Source organism: Siphateles boraxobius, unplaced genomic scaffold (assembly GCF_051911475.1).
Source record: "Siphateles boraxobius isolate OS27281-9 unplaced genomic scaffold, OSU_SipBor_1 73, whole genome shotgun sequence".
In the NCBI taxonomy this organism is placed as follows: Eukaryota; Metazoa; Chordata; class Actinopteri; order Cypriniformes; family Leuciscidae; genus Siphateles; species Siphateles boraxobius.
The window spans coordinates 1072530-1085164 of NW_027509201.1; the positions used below are offsets into that span (position 1 = coordinate 1072530).

Sequence of the window (12635 nt, forward strand, 5' to 3'; positions counted from 1 at the left end):
TTTTACAAATGTGTTATCTTAAAAACTATTAATGATAGAGAGGTGCGGTCTCTTTTGCCGTCTTCCTCAGATGCCACTGAAAACAGTGATAACTTACCCGGCTTGTATACACACTTCCTTGTTGCGCAATACCACTACGTCAAAGGCCAATGAAATCGATGTTGTTTGGCAGATTCACGAGCAACAACTTGAGGAATATTTTTCTTACCCAATCAGAGGAAGGTTACCATGACGTATTCTAGCAAATCGGAGGACTCTGAAAACACAATTTTCAGCTTTTTGTCCAAAATGTTGCTTTTTTTTATGAAACTTACCCACATTCAAGTGTTGATTAAAAAAAGAAAGCTTGAAGCTAGATTAAAATGTTTCATGAAATTTGTATGAAAATTATAAAAACCGCTGGCAGTGGGTTTTTTTAAATAAACGCTGGCAGGGAAAAAGTTAATATGCACAATTTATAAATAAAATATGTTAGTGGTAAGATTTGTTGTTTTTGTATTTTTATGTAGTTTATGTAAATTGCACCAATTAAAAGGTACTTTGTACATTTATATCTGAAAAGTCATTAAAAGTTTGTGTTAAAACACCTTTTGTAAAAATTATCCACACAAGTACTGAAAGAATCACTAATGGAAATGTAAAAAAAAGAGAGAGTATTATTAAACATACAATTCCCATTTCTATTCATCTCTCTGGTCTAGATTTTGACCAATCACTTTTGGCTTTTGAATAAGTGCTTAATGTTTGCATATTTCAGTGAGTGTTGGACACAGGGCTAACATTGTAAAGTGAAAGAGAGAAATGAGACGAAGGTGTGTGAGAGCTGTGTCTCAGATGAGTTAGTACGACAGGGTTTTTCCTTCCCGAAGAGATCCTGCCAGACCGGTGATGTTCCCTAGGAACGCTCAGCTCCCGGATAGACACGACTCCAGGATTGATTATAGCAGAAAGGACTCATAAAGCCCCCACAAAGTGAGCGTGACTTATAGATGTGACCCCCACACCAGAGGTCAGTAATATGTTAAAGCCTTTAGAGTGGCCAATTGACCAGTTCATTAGCTTTTTGAAACATTACTGACAAATCTTACCTTCACAGCTGTTGCTGTTGCATATTGTCAAAGATTTGTTCTCATCTAATGCCATTTAAATGCAAAATGAAGAATTGAGATTGAGAAAGTCTGCCAGTAGGTCATTAACTCACATTTAAGTGAGCAAATCTCATTAAACCTGGCATGTTCAGGCCACATTTCACCCCAGAATCAAAAGAATTTAGATTTCTCATTACTGCAATACAGTCGTTTTACTCTTGGTGTATTTATTATTATTATTAGGTTTAATCTTATTTAAAGGTAATCGAAGTCATTTGTGTTCAGATGGGGTTTAAACTTAATTTTACAGAAATTATACAACAATATGGTGAAATGCTATTGGGGCCCTTGTAATGTGTACTGATGCTGTTTATTTACATATTAAGTTCTTTGTAAAGTGCCAACGATTACTAAATCAGAGTTCTGTTTGTTGTTATTGGTATTCAATGAAGCTTCTCTTGGTTTAGTCGACTGTGAGTCAGACCTCTCCATTATGCTTTTCTTTGCCAAATTTTATGCTGAGGAAACGGTTTTGTTGACTAGATTTAAAGAATAGCATTAGCAGCTCAGATTGACCAATGTACTTTTTGTTTTTTTCTTCCATGGCCATTCCAGTGCATTTAGTGCAGCATTGTTTGACTAAGCGTTCTTGCGTCTGTTAAACAGCACAAAACACACGTACTTAATCACGGTGTTCATCATGTGATCCTCAGAAACATCAGCTCTTTTGTGGTTGTCCGTTGGTTAAGGCACTTGTCATCTGGTATTCAGTGGTTTGTTTAAGCTGGAAATTTAAATGTAGCAGCTGTGTTTAATTTCCTGACGCTTTAGAGCTAGTATGATGGTTTTCGCTTTTCACTTTCTATGCTGAAGGCCAATGCAACAGTTGCACAAAAAGACTGAGAGCATCTTGTCGCAGTGAAACCAAATTTGGGTGAAACAAAGTTCAGGGAGTCACAAAAACAGAGAAGCATTAAGAATTGTTTTGCAATTGCATTAAGTAATGATTTTATAATTGGTAACACTTCACAATTAAGGTCCTATTAGTTATTAATATTAGTTAATGCATTAACCAGTGATGAGCAATACATTTGTTCCAGTATTTTTTAATCTTTGTTAAAGGTACACTTTACATGTAACTTTTGCTTCACGTGTAACTTTTGGCCCTCTAATGGTTTAAAAACAAAACTGCATGCATATTGCGGAAGGACATAGTATTGGTTGAGCTTCGGCTCTGTGCGGATGAATATTGTTCTCCTACTGCTCATAAAACATTCATTACTTAATAGGGCTGTGAATCTTTGGGTAGGCAGCGAATCGATTCGATTCACGATTCATAGGTTTTCCGATTCAAGAACGATTTTTGAAATTCAGAAAGATTCGATTCAATGCGATTCACATTAAAATTCGATGCGATTCAAATAATTCGATTCTTATCTTTTTATATGGATTCATAGGATTATTTAAATGCTTCCCCCAATGGGTCTTAGTCAGGGTGTGAATTATACAGCTGACTTCGGGAGTCAGAATGAGAAAAAAAAAATTAGCGACATTTTGTCTATTGTTAACGTTAGTTCATGTTAGTATATAATGAATCTATTATTATAAAAAATATTTCCAAAGCCTATAAATTAGCATTTGTAAAAATGTAAACCAAGATTTAAAAAGGCTTTAAAAGTATAGTTAGTAGGGATGCAACGATTAAAGATTTTGTAAGTACGATTATTGTCTGAGAAATAATCACGATTTAACGATTATCACGATTATTATGCATCAATTAATTTCACAACACTATATGTATAATATCACATGAACACTCAACACTAGATTTTCATGTGTTATTTGCCACAACACAGTACAAAATTATAAAATGACAAACGACAATCAATCTCTTCCTTTGGAATTAAAGAGAAGTGCTTTGTAAACATCCAGCATTTTTCTTTTAAAATAACAAATTAAGTCAATGGCTGCAGGGCTCTTTGATTGAAATAGATCACAAAATGATTAAGTGTTTAGTTTGTTCTAAATTTATTTTCAACCTGAGGTAGAAAACTTGATAACATGAAAACAATATCTTGTTGGTATTTGACTTAAAAACAAATAAAGGGATAATAAATCCCAATGAAAATAAGAATAAACAAAGTATTTGGCTCTATTGAATTAAATGTAAGCTAAATATTAACTATGTGTTTCTTTTAAAAGAAAACAAATATAGTCCGCATGTTATCCACTCCAATATTATTGTACTTATTTTAATACTCTTTTTTAAATTATTAATCCAAATTTTACATGTGCCTTTAGAAAATCATCTATTATAATCTCATTATTTTGGTTTGTTTGTTTGTAGTTTAAGTAAAAATTATAGAAAGAAACTGAGAACATCTCTCATGTAGTGTTATTAATAACTGAAATGCAGTTAATTGGTAGTCCTAGAAGTCTACACGGCCCTGATCTTATGTTAGTGTTTTACACTGGGCATATTAAAACTACAAAACCTAACATTTACAGGAGAAAGCAATAGGATATTAAGTTAAATGTTCACTGACTGAAACTCTTGAGAGCACGTCACATTCTGTTTTCCACAGACTTGGGTAACCAAAACATTCCGCTGTTTTTTGGTTGTTGTTTTTTTACGTTGCACTGAAAGCTGAAAGTTGCACGCCACGTTCTCCTTTTTCCAAAGCGCTAGGGCGGTTGCGCTCCGGAGGCGTATGTCGTTGCTGTGTTGGTTCTTGTCACTTGACCTAAGGTGCGCTTGCAGCATTTTGAAAAGTAGAGATGTTTTTATCTCGATGCGGCGCGCCCGCGCTTGGAAAAAACGAGCGCGCCGCTTCCCATATGAGCGCGCATGCCGCACGCTTACATTTGAAATAACGAACTTGAGCGCGCAAAAGACGCGATCTGTGAACAGGCCCTTAAGGCGTTTTTTCGGTGGAAATAGAGCGTCGCTGCTAGTCCCCCTGCCATAGTGGTTGACGAGCACGGCATTAAGCTGGTGCACCGCTGGTGTAACCTTGTTTTCGTTTGGTGCAAAAGTTCAGTTCCGTGCAGAACACTCGGTGTAGCATAGTCTTTACGATTAATTAACCGTGACGTTTTAAAGCGCGGTTAATTGTGAAATCCGGTAATCGCTGCATCCCTAATAGTTAGTTCATCATAGTAACTATTTTGTAGGAACACAACCTTAAAGTGTTCCTGGTACATTAAACATCCTTCCATTGTGAGACTAAAAATACCATGAACTTTCCCAACTAAACCTTAACTAGCGTTTCCTCATGGAATAGCTACTCTTTGTTCTCTTTATCCGACTGAACATTTTCCTTGTGGTTCTGAAAGAAAAAGCGCCGGGTGTCTACTTGTGTTATAGTAACGATTACGAATGCAACTTTAATGCGCATCTGATTGATGGATAAACCACGCGCTCTTATTTCAGTGTAATTAATGTTGTAGTTATTTCATCAGTTCAGTTTAACGACATTAAGTTACATTTCATTCATCATTCATGATTAATCGGAAGCGTGTGCATTTTAGACACCTATTATACGTTTTCTCTTTCCGTGTAATAAATGCGCACCCTTGAATAAGTGGGGTTTTACTTCAGCTGCTCAGGACGGGTATGACCCATTTCCGTAAAACTTCAGTATCTTATCTTAAAGAAAATAACGGTGACGTTTCCATGCAACGTGCGCGTTGTTTCATAGCAGTGCCCGCGCAATGATATGGCAGCTTTATCAATGGCTTGCTTTCTCGATAGAGAGCTGTCATCTGCTCATGTGAACACCAATGGCTGTCCTGAGGAGAGCTCAAACATGGACTGCTCAAAAATCTGTAGATGAGAGCTATATGGGGCCGAGCGTGAGCGAAATCCAGTGAAAGATGGTAAGAGTGCAGCGAGTATGTGAGAGCTGTGAGGACGTGAAATGACGCCGCACAACGCCTCAATTCGCGCATATAGTCATTTAATGTTTATATGTTTTAAAGCACTGAATCGATATAGAATCGCAAATTATTAGATTCTTAGCATTTTAAATCGAATATTGACCGAAATAAACGATTCACGATTCGAAATACATGTTTCAAGATCGATGCATATGCATCGTCAGGATTTGTAATCGATGCATCGAGAAAACGAATGAATCGTTACACCCCTATTACTTAAGAGATATAGTTGACTAGGTGAAGACGATACTGTACTTTAACCCATAAACAGACACAGTACTTCCTTGAAAATAAATTCCAGCACAGTGCTACATCAACCATAATGAAATTTCACAATAGTTTATGCTTTACAGTGTTTATCTGTTCAATAAAAAACAATTCAAAAACAAAATAAAAACACCATCATCTCCCCTTCGCTTTTACAACATTTCAAATTCTTCAATTCTCGCCATCTACAAAAAGCCAAACTAATGTTGATTCTTGTTTTATTACGAGCTCTGTCGCACTCTGTTTTTGCCAGCAGTGTTCAGCACTTGATTCCCCGGAGATTTAGTGGTCTTTTCTCCCTCGTTGTGACAACTAACCCCTGCCTCCCACACACACACACACACACACACACACACACACACACACACACACACACACACACACACACACACACACACACACACACACACACACACACACACACACACCAGACGTGTCAAGGTTAAAGTCCAGAAATGTGTCAAGTCATGTATGTTCAGTTTTATGAACATAACAGTTTCATGTTAAGCAGTCAGAGCAACTCTACTCTATTTACTGATATGACTAGACTCGCACGGGCGAGTGATACATGATGCAATTTCCCGCCAAAACCATCCTATCAAGTCTCAAATATAAACAGTTATAACAGGCTTACCATGGTGAATCAGGGTAGGACAAAACACGTTTTGGAAGAAGGCTTCATTTTTTTTGGTTTTTTTTTGGTAACATAGTGCGACTAATATGTTACAAATATATTTCATTGTTAATTCATGTGAACTAATGTTAGTAAATAGAACCATATAAACCTTTAAATTGAAAGTTGAACCAACCAATTATTTGGGGTTAATGGAAAAACCGCAGTACAGCAAAAAAAAAAAAAAAACGCTCACATTTGCTAAAATTTTAAATAATACACTGTAAAACAAAAAATGCAGTTTCTTTATTATTTTACTAGCAATACAATTTCTAGCAATTTTGAAAATTGTGTTATAAGTGTAGCTCATTCTGATGTTTGTCCATGATTAAAGGTATAGCGGAGGATCTTTCCGAATTTTAGAGAAGACCCGCCCTCTCCAATTTTTTTTTTAAAATGTACATGCGCCTATTATACGTGTTGAGTGACCGAGGACTCAAGACATGATATGCAATGGAGAAGTAGCTTGTTGCATTTGTGTAATAAATACTATGGTGAACACATTGTAATTATCGAAAATTGAACACACAAGGTTTTAGAATATTTCAGCGTGATACCATTTACCATTTGGTCATAAGGCTACTTTAGACAAATTGAGATGTTTACCGTGTCTACGCGGTGCATGACTTGTGCCAGGGCTAGCATCGCTAATCATAGCTTACATTAACTTTTACTAGCAGTGATTTTAAATGGATTTCTCCAAATAGCATGACAAACTTTACCTGTCTAGTAACGTTAGAATCTTCTCGACTGCGGCATCAGTGGGAAGCCCAACCTGTGCTTTTGGCGCACGCCAGCGTGTGAAATATTAACCCAAAATCACTCTGGTCTTGTTTCTATATTCTGCAGGCTTTCTCTTCTTATCATACACTTCGTATACATTTTTTCTCTTTCGACCCTTAGCCGTTTTCAAAGGAATGGCTGAAACCGTAACTCATCACACATAATACACCTGAAAGTGCGCATGCGCAGAAGGGACGAGCACGTACGACGGCCTTACGTAAACATATCACCAGAATGATTGACACTTAGGTGGACCAATAGTATAGGCTACCCACCCGGAAAAAGAAAATCCTCCGCTATACCTTTAAGGTTCTTTGACTCTTTGGTTAAAAATGTAATCTATGCTCTCAAGAAAAGTCCAGATTAGTTTCTGCAAACAACAGCCAGTTGTTCCTTCACAATCATCCCAGTGACTAATCTCTAATTCTTTGGGATATGAAGAAACCGGGACTGAAAAGAGCATGGCTTGTTTAAGCTGTGAAGTCTCCACGTCATGTTCTGGTGGGTGTCTGGAGGTCTAATGACACAATCAGTCGCTTGGGAACCCTCGTGTGTGTGATGGTTAAGATGTTATGCGAGTGGGTGTGTGGGTCGGTTATCTCTCGGCCTGTTCCCCTCTTCAAACGAGAGAGACGGGTCGTCAGGGTCAGGAACACAGAGCCGGTCCACCTACACATGCTATTCCTGCTCTTACTGTCATCTTAAGATAAATAAAAAATGAAGCGTAATGTAAGCTCAGAGCTGAAATGTGCTGGCCGACTGTCAGTGCAGTATATGTAAGGTTCAATTACACTTAATAATCACAGATTATGAGAGAGATACCGCCTTAACTGGAGCGTTAATGGTGTGTTCAGATGGAGATTAATGTCTTCAAGTCTTCAATTATTTTTCTCAGTACAACGAAATACATGTGGCCCTAACTGCATGGTGCAATCTGTGAATAAATTTCATTTACTCAGGTAAATTAAATTTATTAAAGGTGATCCAAATGGATGGCAAAAGTCTACTATAAATACGACATCTGTATGTTTACGTGCACTGTTTTCAGTTTACCAATTTCATGAAAAAAAGATTTTTACTTTCTGAATGTTGACCTAAATACTTGAATACAACATACACCTTTTAATTTTAATAATGTATTAGTTAATGTTGAAGTTAAGAATATAGGTGTTTCCAAAACACACGCAGCATAATTGTGCGTCTGCGGTTAAAAACTAAACTCAGAATCGATCCAGAATTGTTGGAGAGAGAATCGTGATGATGATTCTTAAATGTAGGGATGTATGATATATCGGCCACCATATCGGTATCAGCCGATGTATGTTCAGTTTTAATGTTATCGTTATCGGCCTGATAAGAGCATTTGCCCGATATATTAAAGCAGATAAATAATGAATTATTTCCTCCAGCTGAGACACTTCACATGTGCACTGTTCAGCATGATGATTTTGAATTGCTTGAAATATGATTAGAATCACTTCAAATGGAAAATACGGTTAAGTGCAAACAATGTTCCCTCTAATTTTTGTACTTGACTTCTCTGTTGGGTGGACATTTTTCGCCACCTGAGCAAAAACATTCTTTTGACCTGTACAGCACAGCATATGTAGACACACAATGGTTTTAACATGCACTTATTATTATTAAATCATATTTTTGAGTCACTAAATGAAGCGGTTACCTGAGATAAAAAGACAAAAAACATTACATATACAGTGCTTAACTGTACCAGTCTTTGACAAGAAATTCTATAAAAAATCATTTAAAAAATCTTCTGCAGGACAGTTCAATTCTTTAAAATAATATAATATGGAAAAAAAAAGCTGTTACACTGAAATGGTTTGGGAAAACCATATTATAATTATTTTTGTAATCAGGCTCTCAAAAATTATATAAAAATTTGGATTTAGATTTATCGGCTCATCTAAATTCAAATATAAAGAATTATCAGTTATCGGTATCAGACAACATTTTTATATCACTGCATCCCTACTTAAATTATTGCATAATACTTTAATTTTGAACAGGGTGTTTAATTTTTTTCTATTGATAAAGTATGTTTAAGAGCTGTTTAATTCATAAAATGTGATTCAAATGATAAATTAATGAACCAAATTAACTTATTAAAAGTAAATCCATAAAATGATTGGAATGGAAAATATGAAGCGGCTAACAAGAACCTGTAGTGTAGGGATTTGACTTTCCCTCACTTACGCCACTAAAAGCTTGATCATTGATCGACAGTGAAACTGACGTGTGTTTAATGTGTGTGTGTTGTTCAGACACTGGAGGAGCCCCCTTACCTGACCGTTGGCACTGACGTGAGTGCCAAATACAGAGGGGCGTTCTGTGAGGCCAAGATCAAGACCGCCAAGAGACTCGTCAAGGCAAAGGTGAGCCACTAAATCATAAGATGAACCAAAGCAGCAGATCATTTGAAGATTTATTTTGAGTGCATGGATGATCATTGATTAGAAAAGACTATTATGCAAATTTGAGGTGAGTTTGATCGTACGGTCATCAAAAATGAATGTAATGTAAATAAAGATAATAAGAGGGATCTGTATTTTGTTTGTTAACTGATGTTTTGTTCATCCCTACTATTGAAAGAGAGTAATGCTAGACTTAAGTGTTGAGTAGAGCTGCACGAGTAATCGATCTCGCTTCAAGCACTCACATGATCTTATTCTTAAACGATTCAGCTGTGTCTGGTAAACCTTACGATCACAGCGGACATTCAGATCAGACCTAGAGAGAGCAGTGGTCATGTGTTGGTATTAAACATGTATAGTTTGTATTAAAACTTCACAGTGTTTTCAACCACACAGTATCATTATTTCTGTTATAATCATTCAAATGATCACAGAGATTTATAGATCAGATATAAACTGATGTCTATGGTAGCGTGAATAAAGCAAATCCCCTTATGAAAGTAACTTAAAGGTACAATACGCAAGGATTTTTCGCCACCAGGGGTCGCTAACCTCTTACAATAACCAAGGTGTATACTGATGACGTATATTCCACATTAAGCTGAATTATGGATCTTGTCGTCAAGCTGATGGATCTTTCATGGATGAGTGAATATATTGATGTTTTAACATGACTGTGGTGTGAAGCAGGGCGCGATTGCTAGACGTATACCAGCACCACACGCAACGCGAGTCCCGCGGATATAAAAGAATAAGGACATTTCATTCTACCGAACTACACGCAAGTGCTGAATTAATACTCACACAGGTCAGTTTATTAGACGAATTAAACTTGAGGTAACGCAGCGCTGTTTCACTTGCTCTAACAGTTACACTATCACACTAAACGGCATTTGTAGTTAGTTTGAGTGTTGGATGTATGAGACTAAGTACGTTAAGCTAGATCAACATTAGAATAACATACTGATCATATTCTAACATTTCATCATGTTGAACTAAATAACATTGATTAGTTTTATGTACATTTGCTCACCTGTCTAAAAGTACATGCAACACTCGCGTCTCTGTCGAGTCGAAGTTAGTCGCAGACGTGGAGCTCTCGGCATCTCGATAGATGTTGATCTTCGTCTTAGTCGTCTTTTTGTCTCAAAGTCTGCTTGCCATGGTCCATAATGTTTGAACAAAACAACAACAGCGTGAGCGTCCTGCTAGGCATAACGGGCCAGTTGTCAACATCTGTCGCCATGGTTACTATAGCAGTACGAGGTCAAACCTGGCGGAATCGAGGGTAACGCGGATATGACGTCATTGACTGGCGACTCCTCACCCCTGCTCACACGCCCCGTTTCCTTGGTTAAAATCGCAATTTTGTCACGATTTACAAATTGTTTGAAACATTAGGGATATTGAAAGTAATCAACTAAACAAAATATATAACATTGGCCTAGTGGTTTTTGGATATTTTACTGCAAAAATCCTACATATTGTACCTTTAATGCTACGAATATAGATTGTGTCAGTTACGTCGTTACGCCAGTAGGTGGCGACAATGTAAAAAATAATCATTGCATGCATGTCATTGAATCGTTCATTCAAGAAATGCATTCAAAAACGCAGATTCATCAAGTAATAAAACAAGCAAACCGTTGTTATTGGACTGAAATTGTTGTGAAATGTTTTGAGGTTGGAGAGCAAATTGAGTTTTCATTGCTGTCACTTCCGAGGACTCGTCCTCATTCCTAATTAAATATTCTGCTCCTTTTCCTCCTTTCTCTCATCAGACTTTCTCTTTCTGTCTCGTCTCTCCCCTCGTGTTTTTCTCCTGATGGTTCTCTGATGTTCTATAATTGAGATGTGATTATCTGCTTCTCGTGAAGCAGAGACCTTGATCAAGGTTGTAATCATATTCCTGCTGTTGTACTACTGATGACATCATTGCGTCTGTCTGTCTCTCTCTCTCTCTCTCTCTCTCTCTCTCTCTCTCTCTCTCTCTCTCTCTCTCTCTCTCTCTCTCTCTCTCTCTCTCTCTCTCTCTCTCTCTCTCTCTCTCTCTCTCTCTCTCTCTCCACAGCAGTGTGTCCTCTTGTTCTCTCTCTCTCTCTCTCTCTCTCTCTCTCTCTCTCCACAGCAGTGTGTCTGTTTGTTCTCTCTCTCTCTCTCTCTCTCTCTCTCTCTCTCTCTCCACAGCAGTGTGTCTGTTTGTTCTCTCTCTCTCTCTCTCTCTCTCTCTCCACAGCAGTGTGTCTGTTTGTTCTCTCTCTCTCTCTCTCTCTCTCTCCACAGCAGTGTGTCTGTTTGTTCTCTCTCTCTCTCTCTCTCTCTCTCTCTCTCTCTCTCTCTCTCTCTCTCTCTCCACAGCAGTGTGTCTGTTTGTTCTCTCTCTCTCTCTCTCCACAGCAGTGTGTCTGTTTGTTCTCTCTCTCTCTCTCTCTCTCTCTCTCCACAGCAGTGTGTCTGTTTGTTCTCTCTCTCTCTCTCTCTCTCTCTCCACAGCAGTGTGTTCTCTTGTTCTCTCTCTCTCTCTCTCTCTCTCTCTCTCTCTCTCTCTCTCTCTCTCTCCACAGCAGTGTGTTCTCTTGTTCTCTCTCTCTCTCTCTCTCTCTCTCTCTCTCTCTCTCTCTCTCTCCACAGCAGTGTGTTCTCTTGTTCTCTCTCTCTCTCTCTCTCTCTCTCTCTCTCTCTCTCTCTCTCTCTCTCTCCACAGCAGTGTGTCTGTTTGTTCTCTCTCTCTCTCTCTCTCTCTCTCTACACAGCAGTGTGTCTGTTTGTTCTCTCTCTCTCTCTCTCCACAGCAGTGTGTTCTCTTGTTCTCTCTCTCTCTCTCTCTCTCTCTCTCTCTCTCCACAGCAGTGTGTCTGTTTGTTCTCTCTCTCTCTCTCTCTCTCTCTCTCTACACAGCAGTGTGTCTGTTTGTTCTCTCTCTCTCTCTCTCTCTCTCCACAGCAGTGTGTCTGTTTGTTCTCTCTCTCTCTCTCTCTCTCCACAGCAGTGTGTCTGCTTGTTCTCTCTCTCTCTCTCTCTCTCTCTCTCTCTCTCTCTCTCTCTCTCTCTCTCTCCACAGCGGTGTGTCTGCTTGTTCTCTCTCTCTCTCTCTCTCTCTCTCTCTCTCTCTCCACAGCGGTGTGTCTGCTTGTTCTCTCTCTCTCTCTCTCTCTCTCTCTCTCTCTCTCTCCACAGCAGTGTGTCCTCTTGTTCTCTCTCTCTCTCTCTCTCTCTCTCTCTCTCTCTCTCTCTCTCTCCACAGCAGTGTGTCCTCTTGTTCTCTCTCTCTCTCTCTCTCTCTCTCTCTCTCTCTCTCCACAGCAGTGTGTCTGTTTGTTCTCTCTCTCTCTCTCTCTCTCTCTCTCTCTCTCTCTCTCTCTCTCTCTCTCTCTCTCTCTCTCTCTCTCTCTTTCTCGGTTGGTGTTTATCCATTAGTAAAAGGACAGTCTTTGCATTCACACTGTAAGTGTG

General features: G+C 38.4%; 1 protein-coding gene across 3 annotated transcripts in view; it reads left to right on the top strand.

Moving 5' to 3' along the window:
* Positions 1 to 12635, top strand: part of arid4b (AT-rich interaction domain 4B) — a 124570-nt gene that overhangs the window by 50371 nt on the left and 61564 nt on the right. For all 3 annotated transcript variants that reach the window (XM_077217368.1, XM_077217366.1, XM_077217367.1), the window contains exon 3: positions 9033 to 9143. In XM_077217368.1, the coding sequence (XP_077073483.1) occupies positions 9033 to 9143 (111 nt within the window). The remainder of the gene's footprint in view (positions 1 to 9032; positions 9144 to 12635) is intronic.